General features: G+C 51.9%; 11 protein-coding genes across 11 annotated transcripts; 9 read left to right on the top strand and 2 right to left on the bottom strand.

The window, feature by feature from the left end:
- Nucleotides 1-981: 981 nt before the first annotated feature.
- On the top strand, nucleotides 982-1,918 carry BDZ99DRAFT_531117 (uncharacterized protein; the record flags this gene model as incomplete). Its single annotated transcript, XM_033726434.1, has 1 exon — nucleotides 982-1,918. The coding sequence occupies one exon, from the start codon at nucleotides 982-984 to the stop codon at nucleotides 1,825-1,827; it is 846 nt and encodes a 281-aa protein (XP_033584837.1). The 3' UTR covers nucleotides 1,828-1,918.
- Nucleotides 1,919-6,740: 4,822 nt separating this feature from the next.
- On the top strand, nucleotides 6,741-8,561 carry BDZ99DRAFT_531112 (uncharacterized protein; the record flags this gene model as incomplete). The annotated part of the gene is made up of 1 exon (XM_033726433.1): nucleotides 6,741-8,561. One exon carries the CDS (start codon nucleotides 6,741-6,743, stop codon nucleotides 8,421-8,423), a length of 1,683 nt encoding a protein of 560 aa, XP_033584836.1. The 3' UTR covers nucleotides 8,424-8,561.
- A 1,735-nt stretch (nucleotides 8,562-10,296) lies between these two features.
- Nucleotides 10,297-11,280, bottom strand: BDZ99DRAFT_470816 (uncharacterized protein; the record flags this gene model as incomplete). The annotated part of the gene is made up of 1 exon (XM_033721663.1): nucleotides 10,297-11,280. One exon carries the CDS (start codon nucleotides 11,278-11,280, stop codon nucleotides 10,297-10,299), a length of 984 nt encoding a protein of 327 aa, XP_033584835.1.
- Nucleotides 11,281-11,943: 663 nt separating this feature from the next.
- Nucleotides 11,944-12,783, top strand: BDZ99DRAFT_470815 (uncharacterized protein; the record flags this gene model as incomplete). The annotated part of the gene is made up of 1 exon (XM_033721662.1): nucleotides 11,944-12,783. One exon carries the CDS (start codon nucleotides 11,944-11,946, stop codon nucleotides 12,781-12,783), a length of 840 nt encoding a protein of 279 aa, XP_033584834.1.
- Nucleotides 12,784-13,157: 374 nt separating this feature from the next.
- On the top strand, nucleotides 13,158-13,540 carry BDZ99DRAFT_470814 (uncharacterized protein; the record flags this gene model as incomplete). The annotated part of the gene is made up of 2 exons (XM_033721661.1): nucleotides 13,158-13,244; nucleotides 13,301-13,540. 2 exons carry the CDS (start codon nucleotides 13,158-13,160, stop codon nucleotides 13,538-13,540), a joined length of 327 nt encoding a protein of 108 aa, XP_033584833.1.
- Nucleotides 13,541-14,293: 753 nt separating this feature from the next.
- BDZ99DRAFT_514084 (uncharacterized protein) lies at nucleotides 14,294-15,684 on the bottom strand (the record flags this gene model as incomplete). The annotated part of the gene is made up of 2 exons (XM_033724801.1): nucleotides 14,294-15,279; nucleotides 15,465-15,684. The coding sequence occupies 2 exons, from the start codon at nucleotides 15,682-15,684 to the stop codon at nucleotides 14,294-14,296; spliced, it is 1,206 nt and encodes a 401-aa protein (XP_033584832.1).
- Nucleotides 15,685-16,518: 834 nt separating this feature from the next.
- Nucleotides 16,519-17,742, top strand: BDZ99DRAFT_470811 (uncharacterized protein; the record flags this gene model as incomplete). Its single annotated transcript, XM_033721660.1, has 1 exon — nucleotides 16,519-17,742. The coding sequence occupies one exon, from the start codon at nucleotides 16,519-16,521 to the stop codon at nucleotides 17,740-17,742; it is 1,224 nt and encodes a 407-aa protein (XP_033584831.1).
- A 457-nt stretch (nucleotides 17,743-18,199) lies between these two features.
- On the top strand, nucleotides 18,200-19,424 carry BDZ99DRAFT_514082 (uncharacterized protein; the record flags this gene model as incomplete). Its single annotated transcript, XM_033724800.1, has 2 exons — nucleotides 18,200-18,314; nucleotides 18,367-19,424. 2 exons carry the CDS (start codon nucleotides 18,200-18,202, stop codon nucleotides 19,422-19,424), a joined length of 1,173 nt encoding a protein of 390 aa, XP_033584830.1.
- Nucleotides 19,425-20,015: 591 nt separating this feature from the next.
- BDZ99DRAFT_514081 (uncharacterized protein) lies at nucleotides 20,016-20,762 on the top strand (the record flags this gene model as incomplete). The annotated part of the gene is made up of 2 exons (XM_033724799.1): nucleotides 20,016-20,040; nucleotides 20,242-20,762. The coding sequence occupies 2 exons, from the start codon at nucleotides 20,016-20,018 to the stop codon at nucleotides 20,760-20,762; spliced, it is 546 nt and encodes a 181-aa protein (XP_033584829.1).
- A 1,374-nt stretch (nucleotides 20,763-22,136) lies between these two features.
- BDZ99DRAFT_514080 (uncharacterized protein) lies at nucleotides 22,137-22,493 on the top strand (the record flags this gene model as incomplete). Its single annotated transcript, XM_033724798.1, has 1 exon — nucleotides 22,137-22,493. One exon carries the CDS (start codon nucleotides 22,137-22,139, stop codon nucleotides 22,491-22,493), a length of 357 nt encoding a protein of 118 aa, XP_033584828.1.
- Nucleotides 22,494-26,617: 4,124 nt separating this feature from the next.
- Nucleotides 26,618-27,031, top strand: BDZ99DRAFT_470808 (uncharacterized protein; the record flags this gene model as incomplete). Its single annotated transcript, XM_033721659.1, has 1 exon — nucleotides 26,618-27,031. One exon carries the CDS (start codon nucleotides 26,618-26,620, stop codon nucleotides 27,029-27,031), a length of 414 nt encoding a protein of 137 aa, XP_033584827.1.
- Between the last annotated feature and the right edge of the window lie 916 nt (nucleotides 27,032-27,947).

The following is a 27,947-nucleotide window of genomic DNA, read 5'->3' as shown; positions in this document are numbered from 1 at the left end:
AGAAAACTCATTCGTGAAACTAACTATTCTGCAAAGGCAACTTGACTGGATTGCCTCTCGGTACAGGAATGCGGGAGGTTAGAAGCAGGATGGCCGACTCCAGTATGATACAAATGCTAGATGCTGGATCTAATAACTACATTATTTGCAGCGGTCAAGAACTCTCGTAGTGGGATCTGTCGGGCCACTATAGACGGAGTAGGCCTTTGGTCATGCCATAGATTGTGGTTTTGAACGTTTAGACACCTAAATAAGTAGTGTGAGTGTTAGGCTCTGCGGTAATGAGAACCCTTAAGCCATATTCTGCGCCCTCCAGTGAAACTTACGTTCCGGACAAAGTGAGATGGCAATAATACTTAATTTGACAGAGATTACGCCGGCCCGGCCGGTGGTTTCGGCAAAACAAGGCAGCTAAGCGAGGCCTCACACCTTCATTTAAAAGCTCACTCCTTCCGCCCTCCGTCTCACCTTCATCACACTCCTCACCACCTTCGTTCCTGGTTTGTTGGGCTCCGAAACCTCCTCCACAAACTCGGAGACCCAGCGTTGCTACTTCTGCCCCATTTCTCCCCCAGCCCCTGGGAAGATATACCGCACTGAGGACCTCCAGTACAACCCTCCTAACCCCCCCGGCCACCACCGCGCGGTCCTGATCCTCGGAATCCCACACTTCTTCAAGCTTTTTGGGGTTCTTTCAAGCATCTCCACTGGCGAAATCGTCTCCGCGAGCCTCACAAACACTGGCCCAATCGCCGGCTTCCAGACGGCCCACATCGTCTTTGCGACCGAAGAGGCTGCCGTTGCGATGGCCCAGGGCGCACCACTGCTGGTCAAGAACTGACGTCTCACCGTGAGCCTCATCAACAGCCTCACTTGGCGTAGGAGCCGAGAGACGCAGGAGGGCGTTGAGGGCAAGAGGTGGACCCGCTGCTGCAAGAACCGACGCCTCACGGGAGCCTGATCAACAGCGCCACCTGGCGCATGACCCGTGAGATGCAGGAGGGTGTTGAGGGCGTGGCGGGATGGACCCGCTTCATGCGCGTTGCGGGTTGGTCCCGCTTCATGCGCATTGCGGAGCGGCCAGACGACTTCGGACCTGCAGACTTGGAACATCAACTCCGCCTGATGACGGGCGCGTGTGAGAAAAACCCAGCTCGCGCTACTGGCACGCGACGGGCAATCTCTGGATGGAGTTCCCATGCGGAAAGCCGCCATGGAGCACTTCGGGAAGTTGTTCAGGACGGTGGGCTCGATTGCTTGCGGAACGCCCGACGATTTCGGACCCATGACCTGGAGCAACAACTCTGCCTGATGACGGCGAGTGGGAGAAGAACCCAGCTCTGCGGTACCAGCACGCAGCGGGCGATCTCTGGAAGGAGTTCCCTGGAGTGGTGGATGCAAAGGCGGCAGCGGAGCACTTCAGGAAGTTGCTCAGGCCTATGGGATCGATTGTTTGCGGAACGCCCGGACGACTTCGGACCTTTATACTCGGAGCATCAACTCTGCCTGATGACGGGCGAGTGGAAGACAAACCCAGCTCTGCGGTACCGGCACGCAGCGGGCGATCTCTGGATGGAGTTCCCTGGTGTGATGGAGGCAAAGACAGCCGTGGGGCACTTCGGGAAGTTGTTCAGGCAGGTGGGCTCGGTTGTTGGATTTGCGATGGATCCGGCCATTACTGATCGAGAGAATGCGGAGAAGTGGGCGAAGGAGGCGGATGAAGAGAACGGAGGGGTCAATGGGTACGATGGGGATGGTGAGGAGACGGCGGTCCAGGAGGAGGCCAAGGTTGCGGGAGCTGAGGAGCACCCCCTCATTGAGTTCTAGGCGTACCGGACTGTGGAGAGAGATCTCTAGATTGAGTTCGCATGCCACTGGTTTGAGGAGAAAGCGATCGAGCCAGAATTGCATCCGGATCAACCTTGTCAAAGAGCAGCGGTGAGAGCTACGGCAGGTGCATGACACTTCTTGTATATAGCCTCACTTTCCTCCAGACCTCACCTTTTCCTCTACATCCTCATTCTTATCATCGAATACAACACGTACAGCCTCTACTCTTACCTGCTACGTGACAAACTTTGACTGCTCTAGGGCCAAGGCCGGAAGTTTCACGCGCCACCTCCATGACGTCCTTCGTCTTACAAAATGCCGTCGAGCGCATCCTCGTGCCGAACAGCAGCTGATGATCGCCTGCAGCCCCAAGACAGCGCCGTCATGCATCGAGCTTCCGCATGATCGTTCTCCTCGAGTGCAGCAATTCGATTTCCGCCGATCAGGGCTTGAGGATCCAGGCCCACGAATTAAACAGGGACGCTATCAAAGTTGCTTTGCAAGTCAAGTTCTAAAAACCCGAACGGGCACCGTTCACATCATAAGAAGCTCACTAAGAGTCGCACACACGTTGCCAAGACTGTGCGGAACAAAGGTGAACTAAAACGACTTGTGGAGGTGAAGCGTCAGTTCAGCAAGCAAAACTTTAACGAATATGCGGGCAAGGTCCTCACCAACATCCTGAAGAAGCAACATACCGCAGAGACTCACATGCTGGACTATTTGTTTGATATATCGAACTCACAAGCTTCGCAGAAAGAGGTGACTGCCAACTTCGCATTATCGATCTCTTTAGGAGTGGGGACTGCGAACACCACACTTCAGCAAACCCTGGATGCCCCACCGCTATCGGCAAAGCTATGTCCCACGTCATGTCAGAGGCACAGGCAATTGGGCCCGCTCGAATAGCCGTGGAAGAGGTGGCCGATACGACGAGTACAGCCAAGGCAACTTCGGAAAACATGGCTAGCGCGGTCGAGGAGGCTTCGCCGATGACGTTCAGAACGGAGGAGGATACCACCGAATCCATCTTCCTCCGCCCTTGCAAGCACCTCGCCGACATCATGCTCGACGCTCCAGGCGTTACCAGAGCCAAGGCTCCCGTTATAATCTAGTATGGAAAATCCCAAGAACAAGGTCGCGTCGCATGCGCCGTAATGAGTACGCAGGTTGCCCTGGGCAGTGTGTAGACCCGCCGGGGAAGCGGGCTGTTGAGGCTTTCCTGGAAACAATTAAGAGGTCGGAACTTGCTGAGTTACCAGTAGTAAGGAGGTTCGGAAGCTGAGGGAGCACCGTGGAAGGATTGTAAAGTTGGGAAAGCTAGTTGTTGGCGAAAGCAAAGCAACGGGTTAGAAACACGTCTGGGAAGCTTGGTTGCGATGGGGCATTGATCCCACTGTGTCTCTCTCAGTCAATTTGTCTATCCCGTTCTGCTCCTTAAGTAACTTGAGGACGCAGTATAGCGATGAGCTGGACAAGTGGATGATGAAGGCGCTGAGTATGAAGGCGAACCAGAAACCTTGTTCGGAGGATCTCTTAAAAGGGTAGAGGAAGACTAAAAGGAGCTGATTTGGGAAATGTCGAGAAACGATGGGCTTGTGGATCTCAAGATGAAGTGCGAGGCGGTGCTGCAAGAATCTAATGACCCGGATTCGGACTCGAACGACGATAGGGTTGTGGCAATGATGTTCGGCGAAGATGACTTGGATTTTAAGGAGGAAGACATAAATCCCTCTAAAAACTATCGGGGGACGAAGCCTAGTAGCTGCTGTCAAATAAGAACTTATTCAACCTCTGTGTTTGTCTTAATTTATAAGGCTTTAAATAACAAAGGGATATAGTAAGAGCTACTAAGAAATACACTTTACTAAACCTTTCGAAAAAGCACTGTTGTTATAAGACAAATGCTCAGTGCTCGCTCTGTGGTCTATGGTCCATGTAATAGTAATACAAAAGCTATCCAGGAAGTAAGGAAGACTGTAGACGCACCCTACGGGCCCAGCAGCGGGAAGAAACATACCAAGACCCTCTTAATACTGGCCCGAGGGATCTTAAGCTCGGCCCAGCGGCCCAGTCGACCTCAGTCGACCGGTTGATCACGCCACTTTCGCTAAGCGAGGGGGCTGCACAAGCTTAAAACCCACCGGCAGTTCTGCCACTCCAACCTCCATTACTCTCTCATCACCCCTTCACTCCGTCTTCACCTCGTCCTCACCTCTTCCTCACTCCACGCCCAGTCCTTCATCACACGCACCTCGACCACCTTCGTACTCAGGCACAGAGGCAGACAGGAACGAATCAGATCTTCACAGATTCGTCATGGCAGAGAAGAGAAGTCTGGCAAATCGCGCAACCGGAGCACACCTATTAGTCAGCAACGCCCAAATTGTCTGGAACCAAGTGTTCATGGATGTCAAAGTTGGACAGGTGGCTATCTCATTGGAGCAGATCACGAAGCTTGCTGAGAAAGATGCGAAGTGGCCAGCCTGCACAGACAAAGTTCTCTACTGGTTCGTCAACGGAGACGTTGAAGGTGATCCAGAAGCAACTTCGCAAGAGCTTGCCCCTTCGATGGAATACTCCAGTGGCTCTCAAACACCGTTGACCATGTGTGGCGATTTCAACTCTCTTCCACAACCGCCCCCGATGGCCTGCAAGTCGACCTGCCACGAGGGCTCGGATGCCGACGATGAGTACGAGCGCAGCGTCATCCGCCCGCCCGCTTTGCCGCCCGAGATCGAGGAGACCTTCTGCACAAGCTCGAACCTTAGTGGTTTCCAAGCATTTCTACGACCACCTCCATCCATTCGTCTACGTCGACACTGGCCTTGGCTGCAAGCTGGCCTGCCAGTCGTTCCTTGCCAAATTGCTCAAGAACCCAAGCATTGGCAAGGCGAGGAAGTACATTATGTTATTGAATCTGGAAGCTCCTTTCCTGGAGCATCCAGGCCCGAGATCCGCCAGAGCCCCATTCATGGAGCAGCACTTAGGACTCAGCACTGCTGAACTCCTTGACCCCATTCGTTTCGAGGGCACAGACCTCCACTGCCTGAAGAATCTCACGGTCGCCAATCGTTCAGCGGAGCTCGGCATCATCCTGATGCTCACCCCAAACCTCGAGACGCTCGTCCTGATGACCCCGCGCTATATGGACCCCAATCTTGCCCCGGCCAACGTCAGCACCATAGTCCACGACCGGCTGCGATCTCCCCACGGCAAAGTTATTAGAGAGATCTCTCTGAGTCAGGCTGTCTTCACACGATGGACTTTCACTATCAGTCATAGTTTCGGGCTTTTGAAGACCCTGGAGCTTTGCTTGGACGGCATCGGGGAGTTCCGTGGTGGCGTAGGCGAGGCCTGCCATCGGTACGTATTCCTGCATGCCTCCACCTTCTCGGCTTTGCTAATGTTCCTATAGATACATTCGCCTTGTGCGGATCTTCGAAGGCGAGTGGTGACTCTATGTCATCGGTTGCGAGGGCAGGCCGCAAGGCAGTCTTGTGTGCTCTGAGTGTGAAGGCGGAGGCAAGCTTTGGAGGAACGCTAGGACACATTGGTCTTTTCTGTACAGAGCTCACAGGATTCTGAGTAATATAACACCGAGTGTGATTTCATGTATCCTTGTACCTCTATGTGAGAATCCGACGCCCAATACTATGATAAGCATTAGCTGACCTGCCCAGTCGTGCGTTTGAACGGTAAGACCGCCAGTATTCTGCTCAGAAACCACTGCTAGCTACAACATCATTTAGATCTCCCTTAGTATTAGTCATACTCAGACGGACAGTCACCACGCGCACACTCCTCTTCGCTGCCGCAACAGCACCCATCCGGCCACAGACTGTCCTCTAGGCCTCTTTCGAACCCTCTTCCTTAGATGCTCCTCCAGCTGCCGAACCTTCCCTTTGAACCGCTCCCGGAACTCAAAGCACGCCACCACCCTCTCCTCTTTGATCAACAGCCTCATCCTACCCTCTCTGACCGAAAACATACCTTGCGACTAACTCCTCATGACACTCAAAGACACCATCCAAGCGCGCACTACACCCTGCCTCGGCCTGATCCTCCCCATTCCTCTCTTACCTCCGAAGCTCAACCAGCGCATCTGACCACCACAGGAGGAACCGATCCTCCAGCTACTTGATCCAACCGGAACGACACCATCGGCCCCACAGCCTAGATCCCAGGCCGCGTTGTCACAGACACCTCCCTAAGCCCCGCTGGCTTAAGTACCTACCCCGTCGATACCTCCAGGCTCACACAGAAGGAGCCAGCGGGCTCGTGCGTAGCACTTCCTACTTCACGATGCTTGTTGGTATCGAGCTGCTGGACTAACAGCTTGAGGTTGTTGAAGTGGGAGAAGACAGAGGTGTTGGTGTTGAGGAGGTGATGGTGTAGGAACCGTGGGAGTGGATGCCGCCGGTACTGACGAGGAGTTCGATGATCAGGGCTTGGAATCCTAGAGGGAGGCCGAGGAGGGAGACTGAGCGGCACAAGGGGAAGTCTGCTATCTTGAAGCTTGAGGCTTACAGATGGTGGCGCTACACACAGAGGTGGTGAGTGGGTTATTACAATAAGACAAGCGAGAGCTCTGTGGTAGCACAATGTTGGAATGTGAGGATTCGAGACGAGACCGGGGCAGTGAAACACCCCTTAACCCTCGGGTTTGGCGCGGAGGGTGCGTATATAACGCGTCATTCATATCTTCGCATTGCTGGTACCTGTGAATGCTCCAGATTGAAGTTTCACTTCCAACCCTGGCATACTTAAGACGCCCTCTCTCAGACCTGTTCCTCTCCACATTGTTCGTCTGCACTTCCCGCACCACATCCCCAACACCCCGGTCCCCAAGCAACCACCAAGACCCCCATCAAATTCCCTTATTCAAACTCCGTTTCTCCACATCTACAATGTCGCCACATCCACGCGCCCGAATGGCAAAGAAGGCAAAATCTCATCTTTCAAGCAACCGCACCCCTATCGGCGGACTTGGACAAGGAAAGTCCACGGCCGCAATCCGCCGCAAGCGCCGCAATCAGCGCCGCCGCTACCGCGAGAAGCGGCATCTTCGGCGAGAGGCCGCGGAAGCTTCGCCCAAAGTTCAGGAATCGGTCGAAGATACCATGATTGATGCCATGGAAGGTATGGATATTGAGGAACCTAGGTCTGCAGCCACTCCTGAGCACGTCGGCAGCGATTGGCTGGATCAAATGGCAGGGACTCTTTCTGACGTAGAATCTGAGACGGACTTAGAAGAGGACTGGGATGCGCTTGAAGCGAAGGCGAGAGGTGCAACTGACGCGAAGGAAGCAGGCCCTAGCCAGGCGCGCTCTGAGCGTCCCGGCATGTTTGGTCGTTTGATGGCGGAGGCCGCGAAAGCTCGACAGCTGCGATCTGCTAAAGATTCTGAGACCGAGTCGGACTTTGAAGCTCGGATATCGTTGGACGTTCATGAAATCATGGCGACTTCTCTCTATGAGGCGAGGAAATTGGGCACGGGTCCGACGAGGGGCTCGAAGGGTGAACTTGCTGCAGATGGAGATGCTGACATGGCGGATGAATCTAAGCAAGAGGAAGAAGGTAATGATTCAGACGACAGAACGGCTCCAGATGCCGAGATTGACATGGATGCCGGGCAGAATATTGGCACTGACTCGATGGTGCCGCTCTACGACGATTCCGAGATGGATGCAGAGGAAAACTCAGATGCTAAAGAAGACGAAGCAGCTTCTAAGGAGTCTCCCGAGCAGAAAGGTTCCATCAAAGACCCAAAGAAGCCTACCGAGCTTCTGGACCTCCCCACCGAGCTCTTAGGAAAGGTTACGGAGTACGCAGTTGGGGCTGGCGGCATAATCTCTCTCTTGCGCAACGAGGTGGAGCATTCAACGGGAGAAGGTACATGCATGAGCGCAAAGCACGGCCGAGGCGACTCGAATATCAGCAACTATATGGCCCTCCGCCTTGTCAATAAGCGCCTCAAGGAGGTCGCGGATAAGAGCATGTTCGTACACGCCCTGCTAGAATTCGAAGATCTGGACATGTTCAACACCGTATTCGACAACATGAGCGAGGAGATCCGCAACGAAATCCACGCCGTCGTTTTCTATCGCGTCGAAGGGGATTCACAGGCACTGAGAGAGAACGTTAAGAGCTTGCCGAATCTACGAAAGATCTGCTTCGCACCTCCCCAGGTGGACGCTAGCCTCTTCAATCCAAGCGACTTCTTCGAACAGGAATGCCGAGTTTACATGCAGACGGTATTAATCTCAATGATGCACCCGATTATCGATCTTCGCCGCAAGCACGGAAAGCGCAACGTCGAGCTCCGTTTCTTGGCAAATTGGAGGAACGAATGGGAAGACTATGAGGAGGTTGGTCGCCGTTCCAAGTTGCTTGGGCAATCTGAGGTTGAGCCGCTTTCTTCCCATGATATTCAGCAGATGTCGTGGGTGCTGAAAGAAGACTTCAAGCAGTTAATCGTTATGACAGAGCGGCGCGATTTAGAGTTCGATATTGAGATTAACGAGAGTGTTATTCGCGATTGGGTTGATGAGAACACCGAGACTAGGGAGTACTTGGCTCAGCATGAATAGCGGCAGAGGGCATTGAGGCAGTTCGTATCGCTCGGAATGGGCTCTCGGCTGGTGCGTTGATAAACGGCGTTATGGGTTATACATTGCGTTTGGGTTTTCGATGGGCTGCCAGAGGGCCATAGACGCCGTCAACAGGTGTTCAGATCTGCTACAATTGTAGTAAAGTTCAAAGAGTCCAATAAAGCGTGAGTGAACATGATACGATTTGAAATTGAGTGTTGAGAGTATGATATGGAGTTCGAGTTTCGACTGTATGAACGTGACATTGCATCTAGGCTTTTCATAAAACGCCAGAGGATCTCGACCAACTCCATTAGGGCTTCAAATTTGCAAAGGTAATGACACGGTTTGAAGACTTGTTCAAGACTGAGTTCCAACGGTTAGGTTCTAGCGAACCTCTAGTTCTGATGTTGATCTGCGGCGGCGGATCTTTGTAACACATATGAGGTTTTGATAGACAGACACCGGACCTTATATGGTTACACGAGGCGTACAAATTGGAAATATTCGTGATGCAATTCAAACAAACGTTCAGGCATAGTAGAAATCACTCAAATATAAATGTGCATCCAGCCCAGAGCCAGATTTACAGTTTGCGGACTTTTGCAATACATCTGCATTTTTGATAGTGAGTCACGGGACCTCGTATAATATAATGAGTTATGCAAATTCGCAACCTACAAAGCTCAATTCACATGCATATCAAACTGTGAGACTCGTTGACTTAACTTGTATTCTCTATCCGCTGACCAACAGGGAACCGGCCCGAATCCACCCCGGCATCACCAAAACCCCAGCCCCCAGATCACCCCGTCCCGCTGACTCTCTTCCCCCTACCCCCAATCACTCCCACTCCTCCTTCCCTCCTTCCTTCGTCCGCAGCACACTCTTCCTCCCCCCAGCCGACACACTTCTCACGTATTCCGGCCTCTCCGTTACCACCCCCAGCCGCGAGCTCACGGTAGTAGTGCGCTTCACGCCCACCCCTCCTTCCTCCTGCTCCTCCTCATGGGAGAACTCCAGGACTCCGCGCGGGTTCTTCACGCGGTCGATCGCGACCAGCGCGAGCTCGACGCACTTTGATGCATTAGCTACGTTGCCAAAAAGATGAAGGAAGAGGCCTCATTTCGTACCTTGCGCCAGTACTTCTTGGCGGTGGCCCTAAGGGCAGCGAGCTTCTTCTCCGGGCGGGCAGCAGCGCGCGGGTTGGTGGTGGTTGTGGTGGTGGTTGCGGAGGTCTTGGCCATGTTGAAGGCGGTTTGGGATTTCTTGAGGTTTGGAAGTTTGCTTTGTAGGTTGTGGTGATGTTGAGGTTTTGCATGCTGTGGAATCAAACGGAGCAAAGATTGGTTATATATGTAGTATAGCTACTCGAAGGTGACAATAGCTACTGAGCCACTTAATACAATATACTATAGAACAATGGTGCTGAATTTACTTCACTATCTTGAAGGTGGCACGCAGAGTCACGACATGGAAGGGGTGAAAATCAGAGATCCTGATTTCGGTTCCGCCAATCGTTGCAGCTACGATTATAGGATACTATGCTATCTAACACACATCTGAAGGTAGGAAATAGAGTTATACACCGCGTCTGTCCGGCATGCTTTCAACTCCCATAGAATAACGACGCCCGTATGAAATTTCCAAAAGACCACCCCATACACCATGCACTAACGAGAATGATTTGCGCTCTATCCCTGAATCAGCCATAAATCAGTTCTATCGCGCAAGCCTGACGTTCAGGAAAGACGACAAGTTCATAGGAACCCCCTAAAACACGACCCATGTCACCCCCTTCGTCTTCTCACGTCGTCTAAGGACGATCCATGAAGCGGTGGAAGCACTTCATACGGCGCTTGAGCTCCTTCTTCTACATCTTGAGCTCATCTACCTGTTCCTTGCGCCGAGAAATTTTCCTCTCGTACGCTTCACGCTCCTTAGCCTCTATAGCCTGGTTAAACAACTCGTTGATCTCCCTCGTCTTGACCTTGATCTCCTCTGGTGACAGCGGAGCAGTAGGACTCCTACCGACAATGAAGTCTCGTCGGATGACCTCTTCGTGTTTGCTGAACCGACCACTCCCGTCGGCGTCGAACTCAATACGAATTCCTCGCTTCCCATGCTTCCGCCTCAGCATCATGATTAGATGAAGCGCTTTATCCAGGATGCTCTCCTGCGCTTCCAAGCAGAGGGCCTGAAATTTACCCGGAGGAACGCCTCGCAGGCTCAGAGGTTCCCAAGGAGCGTGGAAGATGAGACGTCGCAGGTTTGGCAGCGCCAGTAGATGCTTCGCCATGAGCTGCAAAACACCCTCGACACCTCCAGACCGGAAGTAGTCGACCGCAACTTCTCGGATCTCGTCGCCGAAGTTCGTTCCAATGTTCCGGCGGAAAGCCATGTTCAGCTCATTAGGGTCCATGACCTCGAGGACACCGTGCCGGAAGAAGCTGTGGTCCGCGATACGCTTCAGCTGCTTGCTGACGAGGCGGAGAGCGCTAAATGTGCTGATGTGCATGTCGTCCCAAGAGTGTGTTGCTATCACTACCTGATCGATGCCGTCAGAATAGGACCCGCGGTAGAGTTGGATCTTTCCGCCCGCTCCCACCGCCATTTCGACAATTTTCGTGACGATCTCGGAGGGGAGGTCCATGAGCTCCTTAGGCTCCGGTGGACCCTCCATCTCGATGTCTTCCATCTTGATGACCTTGGAGAATTGCATAGCACGGCGTTGGTAGCGTTTGATTTGAGATTCGAGAGTGATGCGACCAGCTCTACGCTGAAGGGTCTGATGGCGCTGCATTCCCGGACGCTGTGATGAACGCTTCTCCCCTGCGTGGCGGTAAATTCCAGCCATAGTGTGCTCGAAGTATGATGGAATTAGGGTTGAATGAGTGATCTGGGTTGGGTTTCGGGGGGTAGTGTGCGTGTGGGCGGGTTCTGGAGAGGTGGTTGGGTGGGAGTGATGTTGGGAGGTTCCACAGGATCAAGGAGGTCCTTTATGTGGTTAGTAATGAGCATTCACTGTTAGTGAAAGACGTCAGCAAGTGTAAAGCCCAAGGGAGAGATGATAGAGACATTGTGAAAGACATTGTGGTGATATTAAGGGGGAACTACTGTACAGTCTGCACAATATCAATTGATCAGGTGAATGTGCAGCTGAGCCGCGTTCGATAGACACTGACCGAACCTGAGAACCATGTGCTGTCCCCGTGAATTGGGTGCTTCCTCCTAGTATATATGTCTTCCGGGGCTAACAGTCACTGTTTTCCTGGAAGTGTTGGTACTTGAAAGGTCTGCAGTCGACAGGCCCGTTCAGCATCATTCTTCATTCTTCATTCCCTGCCGCACCCACCGCCTATCCACCAAACCCAGCACCACCAGCGCTGTCTGCAACCACCAAATATCAGTCCACAGCCCAGAATCTCCATACATACCACACGCTATAGTGGATACATTCACTCCGCACAAAGACTCGAGCGATAAAAATCAGCAAGCGTCGACGGATGACGGACAGAATATGATGGAACCGAAGAAGCCCACAGAGCTTATGGACCTACCGAGCGAGCTGCTCCACGACATAGTAAAACTCGCAGTTGGAACTGGGGCAGACATCAAGATGTACCGCTCATCGATTGGGGAAACCTTAACGGAGATGGTGGCAGAGCACTCGTATGGCGGAACGCACTTCAGCACCCACATAGCCCTTCGGCTTGTCAATCGATGCCTCAGCGAGATGGCAGGGGAGACCTTCTACCGGCACAATACCTTCGAAGCGGAAGATTTTGACGTTCTCAACAAGGCTTTCGAAGACGGTTTGTGCAAGTTCAATAACCACATCCGCTCCATCGCAATTGCCAACCTCATCGGCGACATAGAGCAGGCGCAGAGATATCTAGTGCAAGTCAAAAATCTGCGAAGATTGACTTTCGGAGGTGTCCGATACGTCTACATACCAGGTGATGTAGCAGGATGGTTCGAAACGGGACTTCGAAAGTGGTTTCAATGGGTTCTTGATAAAACCGGGGAACCCCTTCAAATGCCCCTCCGGAGACATCGCGGCAAGCGGGGAATCAAGATTGTGTTTGATGGGAACAAGGAGGGCGTGTGGGATAGGTATGAGGAGAGCGTTCGACGAGCCAACCTGATGGGCAAGACATATATCGTACCGTTATCTCCGGAACAGGTTAAAGCTAAGGTGAAGCAGCTCGACGGCGAATTCAATGAGATCATGGTGGCGAAGGAAAATGAGTATCTGGAGCGGAAATTGGCTGAAGCCAAGGAAGATCTCGAAGAAGCCCAGTCCGAGGTGGACAATTTGGTGAAGTACATGGGAGAGCCCGAGTCCAAGCGAGACTAGAACCATGACGCCAATGCACGGTACTCGGAAACAGGAATAACTTCCAAGAGCGACATTTCTTGAGCTTTGACTTTTGCTTGCGTTCCGGAAACGGGTGACTTCTCTTCTGAGGATGGGTAGTGGGAAAGCCGAATGAGTGATCCGTGCGTTTCCTCCCACTTCACTCCATTGACAATAGGAAAGCACCTTCACTAGATGCATGCTATTGTAGCTCAGTTGAATATATATACATTTCCATAGCATAGTATATAAACCATGATATCTACTCTTTTTCTTCTACAGCGTCTGAAATCTCAACATCCTCACAGCAAATTTGTCCGATCCTAACCAGCAAAAGGCTCTTCAACGTCACAATCAACCCTCCAAACATAACCATGAAGCACATCAAATCGCAAGCCGCTGGCGGCAAGACGGAGAAAGAGACTGGTCTGCGGGCCAGCATGCGTCGCCTCTGGGCAAGAGTACGAAACCAATCCCCACTTCGAATTCTTTTGACATGGTAGCTAATACATCGAAGGCAGTCGAAGCGTGGCACGTCGCGGTCGACCGCGTCAAGAATCCCGGGGGAATTGAAGAGTTCTCCCACTCGAGGTCGGCTTCGGCCATGGGTCTGAGGGTGGAGCGGAGCACCGTCACCACCATCCAGAGGGGCAACACGTTGGCTCCCTCCAAGCCCCTGCAGAAGATCACCGTGGCGGGTGGCTGGCGGTCGCGTGTCGTCCGCAAGGGGAAGGAAGGAGAGGAGGATTGGGCCTGATTTAGGGGGGCGAGAGGGAGGGCGGTTGGGGTGGTTTAGGGGCGACGGATTTGGTGCTCGGGGGGACTTCTGGGTTTTTCTGCTGGCCGGAATATCAAGAACTGAGATTTGAATGATTTTCTCTCTTCCTTTGAATCATGCTTCATATCGTGCCATAGATGTGTCAGTATTAAAGACTTGGTGACGCCGTAGGAAGTACGCTGACATTGTTAAACGTATGAGGATAGGATGTAAACGTCGCCACGCTTGATATGGGGACCTCGGGAGAGCTCGTTTGACTCTTCCGCACAATTTAGCTATTTCTATAGGCCTAGTGGGTTGTTGCGATATCAAACGCCCAAACAGGGCGGATTGCTCGATAGCTTGCAATCCTGCTCTCCTAGCAATAACTTAAAGTTATATGGTCTAGTCTATCAGCGCGCCTCTAGGCTATTCAAGTATACGTACCAATCATGTCAAGGTTTTCAGCCTGTGAATAAGAAGGCGAGAAAATCAAATGATAAAAACCTGACTAATTCAGAAACACTTGAAATCACAGGCCTAGGCGTTGTCATTTGCAAGATAGGTAGTGTGGACTGGCGCTCCTAGGCCATTCATCTTTCCACGGGAGACCGCTGATCAATGATACGTCCTGATTCGTAGGCCACAAGAACAAAACATGGCCTTAAGCTCAATTCCGACTCACACTATAAACTAGAATACAATCTCCACCTTCATATTTGTCCGGACGCCTTCGCATCCGCACCGAATCCCTCAATACCTCGTCTCTCCTTGCTCCATATACGCCTTCAGAGGCGCGATGCGTTCGTTGATGCCATCAGCCTTTCCCTGGAGGCGAGCAATCTCTTCGTCCACGTTCTCGTGCTCATCAGCAACCAAGACCTTCAAAGCTGTGATGAGATCGTTCAGAGATTCCACCTCCGCTAGGAGTGGAGCCAGCTCTGCCTCCATTATCTCCTTATCCTTGGCGATCAGGGTCTCGAAAAACGCCTTCCTCAACTCTTCCGTCTTATCCTTGATAGCCATCGCAGCCAATGGTAGAACGTTCGATTTCCCTTGAAGATGTGCTTGGCGAACCGCCTCTTCATGGGCGGTGAAGTAGCCATTCCCGTCGGCGTCGAAATCGATACGAATGCCACTCTTGCCAAATTTACGCCGGAGCTCTATGAAGAGAGGAATATAGACGGTGAAGATAGCGTGTTGTCTATTTGTACATACTTGTGCGTAGTCAGTGTCGCGAGCTACCCACCGGCACCCGTGAAAGCTAAGCCGACGCAGATTGGGCAAAGAGATGAGGTTCTCCATAACTTTCCTGTGCTGAAGCCTGAGGTCGGCGAGAACTACATGGCGGATATTGCTATCGAATTGACGCAACCCACGGTCGAGAGCCATGTCGAGTGTCTGTATTTGGGCCACTTGCAAGGAACTATATTGGAAAAAGCTTTCGTCGGCAACGGGGCTGAGGTATTTGTTGACTAGTCGCAGCGACTTATAGCTACTGATGTATTCATCTCCGAAGGAATGTTGTGGGGCGAATGTATCGTGGTATCCGTAGGCCCTGAATGTGATATCCCCGCCCGCTCCTACTGCATATTCTGTGATCTTTCGGATCATCTCCAGGGGTAGATTAAGGAGCTCTGTTGGCTTCGCTGGCTTGAGCGCTTCGGATCCAGACGGCTGCTTTCTCGGTTCGACTTTGTCATCATCATTTCCGGAATCCTTGAGGGAGCTGTGTTTTCCTGGTAGCTGGCGTAGGAAGGGAGAATCAGTGAGGGAGACATGAGTTGTATTGAGGTTCTAGCGAGTGGCTATATAGTTGGAAGACGGTAGGAGTGGAACATGGTGAAACAAGGAGAAGTGACAGGAGCGTAGCAGCAGCGTAGCAGTAGCGTTCTAGTACAGTATCAAATACACTAGTTCTTACGCACTAGGGGGTGCATCCAGCTGCCATTTCCAGACCTCCCTTCGACGTAGCTTGCATCTTCCATATCGACATCCCCGAGGGTCTCTTTAGGATCGGTGTCCTGTCTATCCTTTATTTCGGCGTCCAACATGCTCGTAACATTGGCAGCCGCCGACGGTGTTGTGGCAGAGATCCCTTTGGAGAACATCCGATTCTCCTTCGGGGACACCTTCGACGCCATCTTGCTTGGCTTCAACTGCAGCACAAGATGTTGATATTCTCGCACCTAGGAGATGAGTGAGGCTCGAGTCTTGCTGGCTTTGAACTTCGGCTTTACCCTAATTCGTCGAGACTGGGTTTTGCGGTTCGCGGCTCGAGATTGAGTTGCGGAACTAGCCGAGACAGAGCCACCTCCACTAATCGTTACTATCAAAGAATGGCTGATGTATTGTGGTGATTATCCCGAGGAATGGGCGGTGGTGCGTTCGTTAAGCGAGACTGTGGGAGGAATTACCACCGGAATCACTACTTTCTATGAGGGAAGTTCTCCAGAAGGCAGTGAATAATTGGTCCACGAACGTGTCGTCGGCTGGGGCGTCACGGCGCGGTTAGTACATATACAAATAATCTTCACATACTCAGTCATCCTAGCTGCAGCTCGTATTCACCATTTCTATTCGCTAACCTAGAGAATAGATGCTGTCCCTCATTCGGTGAAATATTCAGTACTCCGTCCCCAGAACTTCGACTATTTAAGACACCCATGGGTAGTTTTTGTCGACATCTTTCTCTTGCACACCAACCACACACCGTCCACCCACATCCACCACTTCATCAACCACATACCATTTCCAAATTTCCACCTCAACGCCACGGCTGTCAAGTACTCTTAGTCGTCGCGTAAACACAAGACTGTCAACCAGTCAAGCTGGAATCGAAAAGCTCCTCGCAGCCGCAGCACCAGGAGTTAGGCTGTGGAACCGACCAAGCCTTCCTTCTTGCACATATCTCGAGGCTTCGGCAACTCGTCACACGATTGTCGAAAGGGGCCAAGCTCTCGGAGGAACTGCGTAACATGGCTCCGCATAATGACGCAGAGAAGCTCTCCATTACGGACTTTGTGGTCGAAAAGGTCTTGGATGATTCGTCCGAAGCGGACATGGCAGTTGACACTGGAGGAGAAACCGCAGATGTGGCGGATGTCCATGTTGAGGCCGCCATCGACCCCGTTACCACGAGCAATTCCTTTACGACCAGGTCTCCAACAGTTGATGGCACGGGCGGTCGATCCAATGAGCAGACGGAGGTAGACGCCGAGAAACGAATTGAAGATGCTGTCGATGGCCATACGGATGCCGCCGTCAACCACTTGACTACAGGTTCAATCGAAGAAGAACTTTCGGATGATGTTTCTGAAGCAAGCACGATGATCCTCTCGAACAATAGGAACGATGGTGCGAACAATGTCAACAAGAGCCAAGATCGCACTCGAAATAAGGAAAACAAAGAACCGCGTCTTCTGCTAAGCCTACCTGACGAAATTCTCCTCAACATCTTTGGCAAAGCAGTTGGAGCGGGAGGAAATGTGCTCATTCAAGGTACAAAAGGCGACGACATCACGAACACCCCTAACCATTTCGTCATTGCCGACCATTCCTTTGGTGGAACATATATCACCAACTACATGGCGCTCCGCCTCACCAAAAAGAAGGTCAGGGACCTCTCAGACGAAGCCTTCTGGCGGAAGAATGACTTCGAATTCCACGACGGCGGCGCGGTGTCCTCTTTCTTCGACCGAATGCAACCCGGTCCCGAGTTCCTTGGCGGCATCCGAAACATAACACTCAACGTCATGGATAGATGCTCGCATTATTTCTTGCATTATCTCGAGTTCGCTCCCAATCTGCGCCGTCTCACAATCCATGGTTCTTCTTATGTGTACGAGGCAGGAAATGCGCAAGACGAGTTTGAGAGACAGTGCCGGAGAAAGTTCCATAAATACGTGCAGGATCATGTAAAGGATTTATTCATGCCACTTCGCGAAGCCCGCGGGAAAGGTCGATTTGAGATTGTCTTCGATGCGCTGTGCAAGGGCCGCAACGAGCGGTTCCACGATCTGCTGCGGCGAGCGCAGTGGTACGGAGGGGCAGCCGGCGCTATGCCGCTCTCGTTGAAGGACATTCGGTTTCGAGCCAAGCTCATAAACGAAGAGTTCAATAGCATGGTCGTGAGCATGGAGAATGAGATCCACGAGGCCGAGAATACGAACGAGGGAGGCGATGTATCTGAACAGTCGTAGGGCGGCGTTGACGCCTATGTCGATCAGCGTGAGCCGAAGGTTTAACGGAAGGATTACATCATTGAGGATCTTCACGAGGGCGGTTTCCGGTTGATGGCTTTCTCAGGGGGGGTTGGGAGGTTGCAAGATGGGCTGTCTGTTGTCTATAGTCGAGAATAGAGATAGTGATTGACGATTGACATAACAATAATATAGCAAAGGGGGCATGACTATACTCACCCGCTCCTCGTTCATATATACACTCGCACGTAATTCAGTGGGAGGTAGCTGATTCTTGCGATGGCTCCAGATTTGGCACCTCTGGCGTTCGTTATCAGACCTGATTGGCACGAGCGCCTGACCCAGCCCATCACCGACCCCAGCTCGTCACATACTTCACAGCTTCTCTCACACACTCCATCACAAGTTATCTTTCGCGCTAGACACCACGGCTGTCCGAAGGGGCCCTGAAACAAGCATGAAACGTGAAGGCATCGAGCAACTACGCCAGAATTGGCTCCAACAGCGACGGCAGTTGTTGCGCGACAGAAGAAAGCGGAGCAACTCCGACAGAGACAAAGAGCTTGCCAAAGGTAAGAGGTTCCAGTCAGCAAGTAAGATTCAAGTCATAACGATGTACTGCAGGCCAGAACAGCAGTCACCGCGTGAAGAAGTCCTTGCGGCTTTGTAAATCAGCAGCCGCGCACGACGAGATGGCGCATATTTTGAAGAGCTTGGACGCGGACGGCAAGGGCGAAGAGACAGTCAAGAAGAAGTTAGAGGGAGCGCCGTGTGCGAAGGGTCGCGGTGATGAAGACGAAGCTGAGGGTATCCCACGCCCACACTCTCCGGACAATACAAATGAGCAACGATTTATCTGGCCCTCCAGGTTCCCAGTACGGCGTCTAGTACCTCTCAAGTTCTCGGGCCTGCCACGCGAGATCCAGCAAAGGATAATAAGCTACACCGTCGGTTTTGGATCCATAATACTACATCAAACGTATGTGGAACATTCCCAATGGGGTACCTGGATCATGACCTCAAGGCATTCTCGTGGTAACATGGTCATAGCCACTTATATGGCTCTGTCTTTGACGAGCAGGGACATATGTGCGATGGCCAGGGAGGGCATCTGGGGAACGAACACTATCGATGCCTGGGATTGGGGCATACTCAGCCGCTTGCTCCAAGCCGTTCAGCCTAGGACAATCAGACTCATTCGCTCAGTTCTTCTTCGCGATTTTCGAGGAGAGTGTCAAATCACTCATGATGTGCTTCGAAATCTGAGTCTGAATAGTTTGACTTTCGTTGCCACACCGTGGTACAATCCCAGAAGTTCATCTGCTCAGTTCAGGCAGTACGTCGTTCAGCAACAAGATTCGCTACTAGATGCCCACCTCACAACTTTAACGACGCTACGGAGGCAGGCCGGCAAGTATCGTCTAAAAATCAAGTACTTGTCAGACTACAACGGAGCCTTTCAATACCATGAAAGTCTCGTACTCCGCTACCACTTACTGGCTAGATATCCCGGTGTTGTTCCTCTGAACCCAGCCGAGATTCGACGCATCTCTGAACACTTGGAGCAACGTTTCACGCGAGAGTTTGTTCGTCGGGAGAATCTGCAAAGGGAATCTGCCGAGCGCATGGTGGCTGAAGGTCAAGATTTACTGCGTTACTTGGATCACCCTGAGCCGACCTGAAGATATCACTGATGCGAAGAGGGTGCGGTTGGTGCCACGGCGGCTTTGACATCATCAAGAGACTCTACAGCAGCATAGCAGCATAGCTATGCGGCTGGATGAATTCAGGAGGTTTGCGTGTTATCATCTGGACAGATTCTTAGAAGATGAAGCTTTCCTCACGGAATGCTAGAAGCCTCAAGGTTATCATCGCATAGAAGGAGGAAAGTATTCTAGCAACTAAGCCTGAGCCCTTTCCCGTAGGAAATACAAACAATTCCCTTGCTTTTAAAGTATCGCGATGTCTGGCTTGAAGGCGCCAAATGGCTGTAATTACGATAGCGTGCCCTGCTTATGTTCTTTCCATAGTGACACATTAATGCAATATTAATAGATGACACCGAATGTCCTAGAAATGCCAGGAAACGAATGATTTGTGCTTCACTGACACCATTCTCCGCTTGAGGGCTATAGGATTTGATCTGATGTCTGCCTACACGCTTCAGCCATTGCGGAACTTGCCGCTACCCACCACTAACTCTCCAGCCTCATCCCCTCGTCGACTTCCGTTTCCATCTACTTCACCACACCCCCTTCCCCGCGCTCGACACCATGGCTGCCCAAAAGACATGCAAGAGTATGCTACCCGGCGCTATCTTCAGCGACGCTAAAAAAAGACACGAACAACGACCGCCGCTGCACAGGACGGGCAAAGAGCCGATTCTCCTCCTGGGGCTTTGAACGCCTCCGTCTCGAACGTCATGACGCGTCCGACGCACCTACAGGCGCGGCTCAAGACATGACTCATATCGAACAAGCTGAAAGCATCCATAGCTAGGCTCAGATCGCGGCTACATGAAGCGGAACCAGAGCAAGAGAGACAGATATGGCTGTCTGAACGACCCAGAAGTCCTCCAGGCCTTGGATGAGCTCGGCCTTGGAAACCTTCATATCCACAGTCTTGGTCGTCCCCTCAAAGCTACGGGAAGCGTCCTCCCACATGACCATCAAAGACGACCTCTCGAGCTTCCCAACCCCCGATATAACCTCCCAGCGCTTGTCCGAGCTTTTGAGGAAGATGATGCTGCTAACGATGTCCGGTACACCGTCGCTGTACTGCAGGCCGATTCCAGGGCCGAGATGGCTGCTAGGGCCGAGATGGCAGCCTTCATGCAAGCTTGGCTTGACCCCAACCGCGCCCCAGCCTCGTTCAGCATTGTACCGGATGAAATCTTGTTCAACATGGTCAATCATCTCATCAAAAGCTCGGCTGGTGATGAGACACCCGGAACCGCAACTCTGCCAGCCAACCTCCATGATCCGCTGAGACGCCACGCACAGCGCCGCGGCCAGGACTGAGATGACAGCGTTCATGCAAGTCTGGCATGACTCCAATCTCGCCCTAGCCTCGTTTCACACTAGAGGAATTCTTTATCGACATCGCGAGGTATCCCGCCACAGACCCGGTTGAAAATGAGCGCGCCGGAACCGCTGCTTTGCCGACCAACCCAGACGATTCTTTACACTCGGACCCGCGGTACAATGGACAGAAGGGAGGAAGATACCACCAGAGCTCGCGAGAGCCGTCGATGGGACGAGAGGGCCGCAACGCCTGGCAAAACAGCGGCAGCCACCGAAACTCCAGAGATCTGTCGGCGAGCAACCGGGGTGATCGCCAACAGTATACCCAGAACTTCCGATCATCTGCTGAAAACCGCCCTTGCGACTCGCAACAGGAGACGGTCTGGTCTACTGCTAGACAAGTTCACGCGAACGGTGTAGAAGCCAACCAGCCTAGTCATGATGCGAATTCTGCCCCGCTAAACTCAGGTTGCAGCACTACAACCTAGGATCAACAACTCATATGCCAGAAAGCTACTCTCCGAACATCAGCTGTAGAGAACCCAGCTGAAATCTCAGCTGTAGAGAACCGAGCTGAAGCCTCAGCTGTGCAGGGCTCATCTGAACTTACTAGCGCGCCACCCTGGGGGTGGCCCCCTTCCTTCCCCTAGTATATATACAACTAGCTAGACGTCTATAGAAATCAGAGTTCACATCAATTTAACCTGAGTGCTAACCTACAACCTACACCTGACTTCGAAGCGCTTCTGCGACTACCTCGAGCTCTTTATATACGTCGACATATCGATCTTGCCTGCAAGTTGTTTCCTGCCAAGCTCCTTAAGTATCCGAACACCAGACACGCTGTCGAGCGTGCTGCCGAAGGAAGCGGATATTTCGCAGATCACCGCTCCATGGGACAAGCTAGCTCGCAGCCTCCACAGCTCGTGTAATTTCGCCTAAGACCGCGAGACAGAGGTGACTGCGTTCTCCAATTGCAACGAGTATGTTACGTGTACCAAAACCGTCCACTTCCTGGATTTCTCAGGCCTACAAGCACCTTCTTCTCCTCACTAGGTGGATACTCATCCTCCTCACTTGCCTGTCACCAGTCTTCCTCACTAGGCGGACGCTCGTTGTTGTACGTGGCCGGAGTAGTGAAGTCTTTTCAATCAGCCGGCTCGAAATCAAATATTCTCGCTGGCGGTATTATATTGGCTGCAGTTAGAGAAAAGACGATTGGTGCTTGCTCTATATCTTTCCGCAGGTGTCACAACCCTTGGCTTCGAAAGCTATCCACCAGAGCACAACACAAGCAAATATCCGAAGCTCTTCATCGGATAGGTGGAGCACCTTGCAGTATCCTGGGCAGCGATAGAACGGCACCAACAGATGACGGTCCAGAACTACCTGCTCGCACAATTGGTTGTGCGACGTGGCCTGATTTCATCTCCTGTTCCTGGGTACTTTGCGCGCCTGCTGCCTTCCTTGGATTTTCAGAACTTTAATTCCCACCCCTCACTAGCGCACAACGACTACAAGGGAGTTTTCTGGCCCAAGTCGAGAGCTAGGACGATAGCAGAAAAAGAAGCAAACTTGGTCGATAGGTGCACGACATTTTACAAGAACAGCAAGTACATCCTATTGGATAAGCACCTCACCGACTTCGCCAATACCGCCATCAATCGGCCAGACATGAAGGATGAGCATGATGTCTTCAATGGCATTGGCAGGACAGACAGGGCATAAGACAATTTTCGGGATTCGAGATGATTTTGCAGATGGACATAGATAAACCTGGGTTATGCAATTGTGAAGTAAGTCTGCACTTCACCTGCCCTCTATTCTAACAACCACTAAACTAATCTAGGACGGCCTCTTTCGGTTCAAAGTGAAGTTTGGTGTTGGATAAGGCGAAGGAGATTACAGTAGGTGAGTTCCATCCAGGTCGAGATTAGGAACAGCCGTGAACCACATCACTGATACTTACCAGACAACGACGACAAAAACGGCGCAGATCTAGGCCTGTTAGTCGCCTGCGGCACGTTTCTCGACCTTTTTTTCCGGTCAATAGCGAGGAGGAGATGGCGAGTCCGGTCCTGAACGCCCACGACGATCATTAAGAGATGCGGGATGGGATACGTGCTTTTGCGATGACCTAAGGGCGAAACCCCGTAAGAGGTGCAGGGAGGTGATACCCGAGGCATAAGGGACTTAGACCTGCGCTGGGAAAGATGCTAGATGTGAGTAATCACATGCGGCGGTGAGACGATAGAAGGAGGTTTGATGCGAGCGTAAGTTTGGGGTAGGATACCACTGTATCAAGGGTACCACCAAGACAAATCTACTCGTATCTTCGGACAATCGGTTTGCGCGCTTTGTGCAAGCAGTGGAAAACAAGACAGGCAAACGTGCTCTTTACTACCTAAGAACAAACTAGTTATCTATAAAAGCGAACCCCGCTGAAGCAGAACTAACTCATGTGCAACATTTCTCAAAAACGTCTAAAAGCCGTCATCGAAAACTCCTTAGATTAAAACTATAAGCCGAAAATATTACAGTCGATCTAAGTAGACGCTCTCTTAACCTAAACGCCGGGCTTTGGACTGTAACAAACCCCACGTCCGCGAAAATGCGATGACACGTTCACCGCACAAAACCCGTCATTTCGAAAATGATACTTGGGTTGCACGAGCTGACACCATATAGGAATCTTGTTTCTTTCCCAAGTCTCAAAGACCAGCAAGGTAGTTGAGCCTGTCCAGCGCACCCTGCTCGAGTTTGTTGGTAATGGCCAAAAAGAAGGGACGTTTCAGAAGGGCGTCCTTTTTCAAAGACAGACAGCGGAGACGGTATACTGAATGACGACAGCTTCGACAATAGATGCTGAAGCGCCAAGAGACCACTACTAACGGTACGTTTATCTCCATTATAGTAGATACTGCACTTGCTGACTATTTCAGCCTCGAAGTCCCCGAGTAGACGCGGCACTAGGCTTTCAAAGAAGGCAACCAACGCCAGCACGATACGAATAGAAAATAAGTAACGTCTTGCGTTTTTCACATCGATTGATCGCTAGGTGAATCTCAAGCCGTAACTTAGTAGACTCCAGGCTTGTTAACCAAATTTCCACATTTCAACCTCCTTTTCAATTTCAAACCCTTGAACGATTTCGAGAACTTCAATGTCAATATTCTTAACTTTCCCTATGATCGGTATATGACCAAAACCTGCCTGTACCTGCACGATACTGGCCGAACTGCCCTACCACACTTTCTCGATCTCTAAAGGAAGTCTTTCGAACGACCTGAAAATTTGCCAGTGCCCCTTAAGCAGCGTCATATATTACGACTTGGAAGACACATCATAGGAGGACAAGCCGAGGAAGTTGCAATGCTGCTCGCCAGATCCTGGATAGCCTTGCTGGTCTTGGGAGGGACCCTGAAGCTCGCCAGTTCCACCAGCACGACGGACGAGCTGGGCCTCGTTAAACGTCTGCAGGGGGAGTTCAAGAAAAGAAGCCCACATCCAGCTTATTGAGGGGATTCTCCCTGACTCCAAAATAGATTGATAGAACCTTCGACCCGGGGAGACGGCTGTTAGCCCGGCATTCATATCGTCGAGTCAGCCGCTTTCTTATTCACCCGGGGGGCACGCCCTGCCGTCACCACTTCCAACTCATCCACAGCTGCTCAGAGGGCACATTGACATAAGGTAGGCCCTGAAACACCCTGTGTTGATGGATTGCTCCGGTGAATTTTGCTCCAAGTCACATATGCGCAGACAGTTCATCATACCTTACCGTATTAAATCTTGCTGCTTACATCAAACCACCCTACCATCCACTCTTCACCATCTCGCCAACACGCGCCGCCCGTCAACACGCGCCGACCACCAACTTGAACCACATACCCAGCAGTCTCAGCCATGGCCTGACCTATTTTTAACAGCCGTCACAAAGAATAAAGAGAAATGCAAGACTATAGAGACGGTGTCTGCACTGCATAACAAGTTTCTGCATGGGCTGGTTTTGGCGATCACCAAGCTTATAGAGTGTTCCAGTGTACCAGGCCATAGTAGGCCTTTCCCTCCTTAGTCTAGTAAAGCTCCTAACATCCGAGAAGCAGAGGGATTCGACATGCAAGCGTCTGCGAAGATGAAGAAGATGCGGAAGTCTACAGCGAATATCCAGAAGTTGGAAGAAAAACAATCCGATCAAGTGACGCTTCTGCTCCCCATATTCACAGTTCAAAATACCGGCTGGTTCGAAACCTCTTAGAACTTCCAGCCGAGTTGAAGCTAGAGCTTTTTACGGTCGTATCACGCGAGCAAACACGAACCTATGCAGCGCTGGATTCGAAATCACGATGAAAAGCATGAAGTTGTGGAGATCCGAGTACCTTAAGACTAACTACCTGTTGGCTGGGTTACCCCTTACAGCGTTGTAAATGGAGCACCCCGAAGCCCATAGGGGGCTCCATCTAAGCCCACGAGCTCGACGATGAATTAGGGAAGACCAAAACCGAGTTTTGGCATCACGACTACCTGATATCTATGCGACTTCTCCGTGTGCTGTATTCATAGCCCAGACAGACGACCCTCACGGCAACGTTCGGGTTGGGAACTGGTTCCTGAGAGGGAACCGTTGAAAATACTCCTGCACATCCCGGTGCCATCTTTCCCATGTCTCGGCTTGGCTTACATGACTAAATTTACCGCATTTTGTCCACTTCTCCTCCAGAATACTCTCAGGATACGGGGTTTCCTCAGGATCTATTGTAGCCCCCCACCGGACCTTTCGCCCCTTTGACCCGTCGGTGCCTTCGCTCCGCCTTCAGTAGAATGCCATCATGTTACAGCCGTCCGTGAAGTCCGCGCGGGCGTACATGACCGTGATCTCGCCGGAGAGTTGCTCATTATATTGACGCCCGAAACTTGGATATTCCTGGTCGAGTTCACGCGTTCGGGGATATACCGTCTTGATGAACTCCCAGGCGCAATCTTTATGGGTTTGCCCAAGGTAGAACGGTGAGGAGAAATCGGCTTTTGGGATAGGCGGGGGGACGTCCTGCGGAGGAAGCATTGCGTACGCAGCGGCTTTCACTTGAACTCGTCAGTTGTAATGGTCAATTGTGCTGATATCGGCATTTAAATGCAAGGGCATAGGTGCGAACAGGGAGAAAGCATCATGGATGTCAAGCAAGCTATTGAGTTCGAAAGGAATGCGCTTTTACGCAGTGTTTTCTTGGAAAGGAAACACAGTGTCAGCTGGCTCGACAGATCATGCCGTCTGGGCAAACACTCATTTATTTAGACTAAATCAAACACCTTGAAGTTCTGCAATATTTCCTGGCTTATGATAATCTGCTGGCCCACCTCTGGCGCTTGCAAGCAGTTGTTCACTTGGAAGTTTTGGCACTATCCTGAGCTGCAGTGATCATGAGGACACATTAATCTCCAATTCATCGTGATGAGCTTAAGCTTCTCGGACGGTTGCATAAATCGCTCAGATGAGATGAGAGACACGCTTGATTTTGAAGGGAGCAGAAAACATTGCATGGCGCCCAGTGTACTAGAGAGACGATATGCCATCAGCAGTAGCATCGTGATGTTCTGTGGACTCCCATTGTGCTCATTTTCACTATATTGAGACAGCTTCACGTGTGGTACTTGAATGGAATAACGACCTCCCTTCACTCACAATATGAATTTTCACCCTGCTTCAACCATTGTGATAGACGCTTCTGTACCTTCACCTTTGACTACAGCAATCTAGGCCTTATAAACCTCTCCACATCCTTCATCTCCTCGTCAAAGAGCGCACAACATGCAAACAACCTCAACACACCCAACAAACCATCAAAACCACCATCATGTCGACCACATACCTCCCCTCCACCACCTTCGCCGCCCCCATCGCCGTCGGCATCATCACTCCCACCACGGCTTGGAACTACCTCCACGCCACCGACCCCGCCAAAGCCGCCGCCCCGGGCTTCCGCAAGGAAGACCTCCCCGACGACATCATCTGGATCTTCGCGGAGGTGTTCTGGGGCAGCGGAGAGGACCTGTTGGCGCTGTCGTGGCCGAAGGCGGGAGCAGACGGAGAGGTGGAGGAGGAACTGGGCGCGGTGTGGAAGCTGGGGCGGGAGGAGAAGCCGGGGTTCGCGGGCGAGCCGTGGCAGATTTTGCGGAAGGAGAGCGAGGTGGAGAAGGAGAGGCAGGATTGGGAGACGTGGAGTGGGCGGGTGTGGAAGTGGAGTGTGGACGAGATGGTGAGGGAGTGAGGGGAGGGGGTGGATGGGGTAGAAAGTTAGGCGGGAGGGAGGCTGGCAGACGGTTTCGGGGGTTCTTTCGGGGAGGTCAGGCGGGATTGGGGAGACTTTTGGCTTGATGGATGAGTTTTTCGACCCTCCTCAAATGATCAAGACGCTTTCATTAGTACGACACCACTGTTCAAACTGGGCTGCATCGAGTGTAGCGCTGTGAGCATCTTGAAGGTCTACCTAACGTTTCATAAAGAACCGCATAGAGAAGAGCTTGATGTCCTGCTCAATCCAGCGTACGGGCATCGTAATGGCTTCCGCCGGCGCCGGGAGCGTCTGCATTTCGACATCGCCATCGTCGTTCTTGACCTTGGTACAGCTATGATTGGGACGATTCTGTCAATCGTGGTCACGGTCCCATCACATCGCGAGAATGGATGCTGTCATAACCGCTTTTCTTGTCTGGGCCAGCAGCACTCCTGAGCGGTCGGCGTAGATAGGGCTGCTCATACTTCTCCATTGCTGTGTAGACATCGGTGTAAGGAGGACCCCAGCCATCAGGTTCCTAGTCTGGAAGAGGGATCGTTGGCGAAGACGAGACTACTCGTTCTCCTCATTTAGTGTAAAGATGCCGGTGTGAGGAGGACCCCAGCCAAGCGGTTTCCGGTCAGGCAAAAGGATCGTCTTTGAAGTCTGCGAAGCCCACAGGTGCACCCTATGCAGTGTTAAGGAGATTCTTGCCTGGCCTAGTAGTACTCCGGAGTCAGCGGTGCAGACAGGACAGCTCATTCTCCTCCTTTGCTGTATAGACACCGGTGTGAGGACGCCCCCAGCCAGCAGGTTCCCAGTCAGGCAAAGGGATCGTCCTTTAAGTTTCGGAAGCCCACAGTGCACCATGTAGTCAGTCCGGATGCAGTAGGACTGTCTGTCGCAGACC

Source organism: Mytilinidion resinicola (genome assembly GCF_010093595.1).
Source record: "Mytilinidion resinicola strain CBS 304.34 unplaced genomic scaffold BDZ99scaffold_1, whole genome shotgun sequence".
Lineage (NCBI taxonomy): Eukaryota > Fungi > Ascomycota > Dothideomycetes > Mytilinidiales > Mytilinidiaceae > Mytilinidion > Mytilinidion resinicola.
Note: the sequence above shows the minus strand (reverse complement) of the source record. Positions and strands in the feature narration are given on the sequence as shown.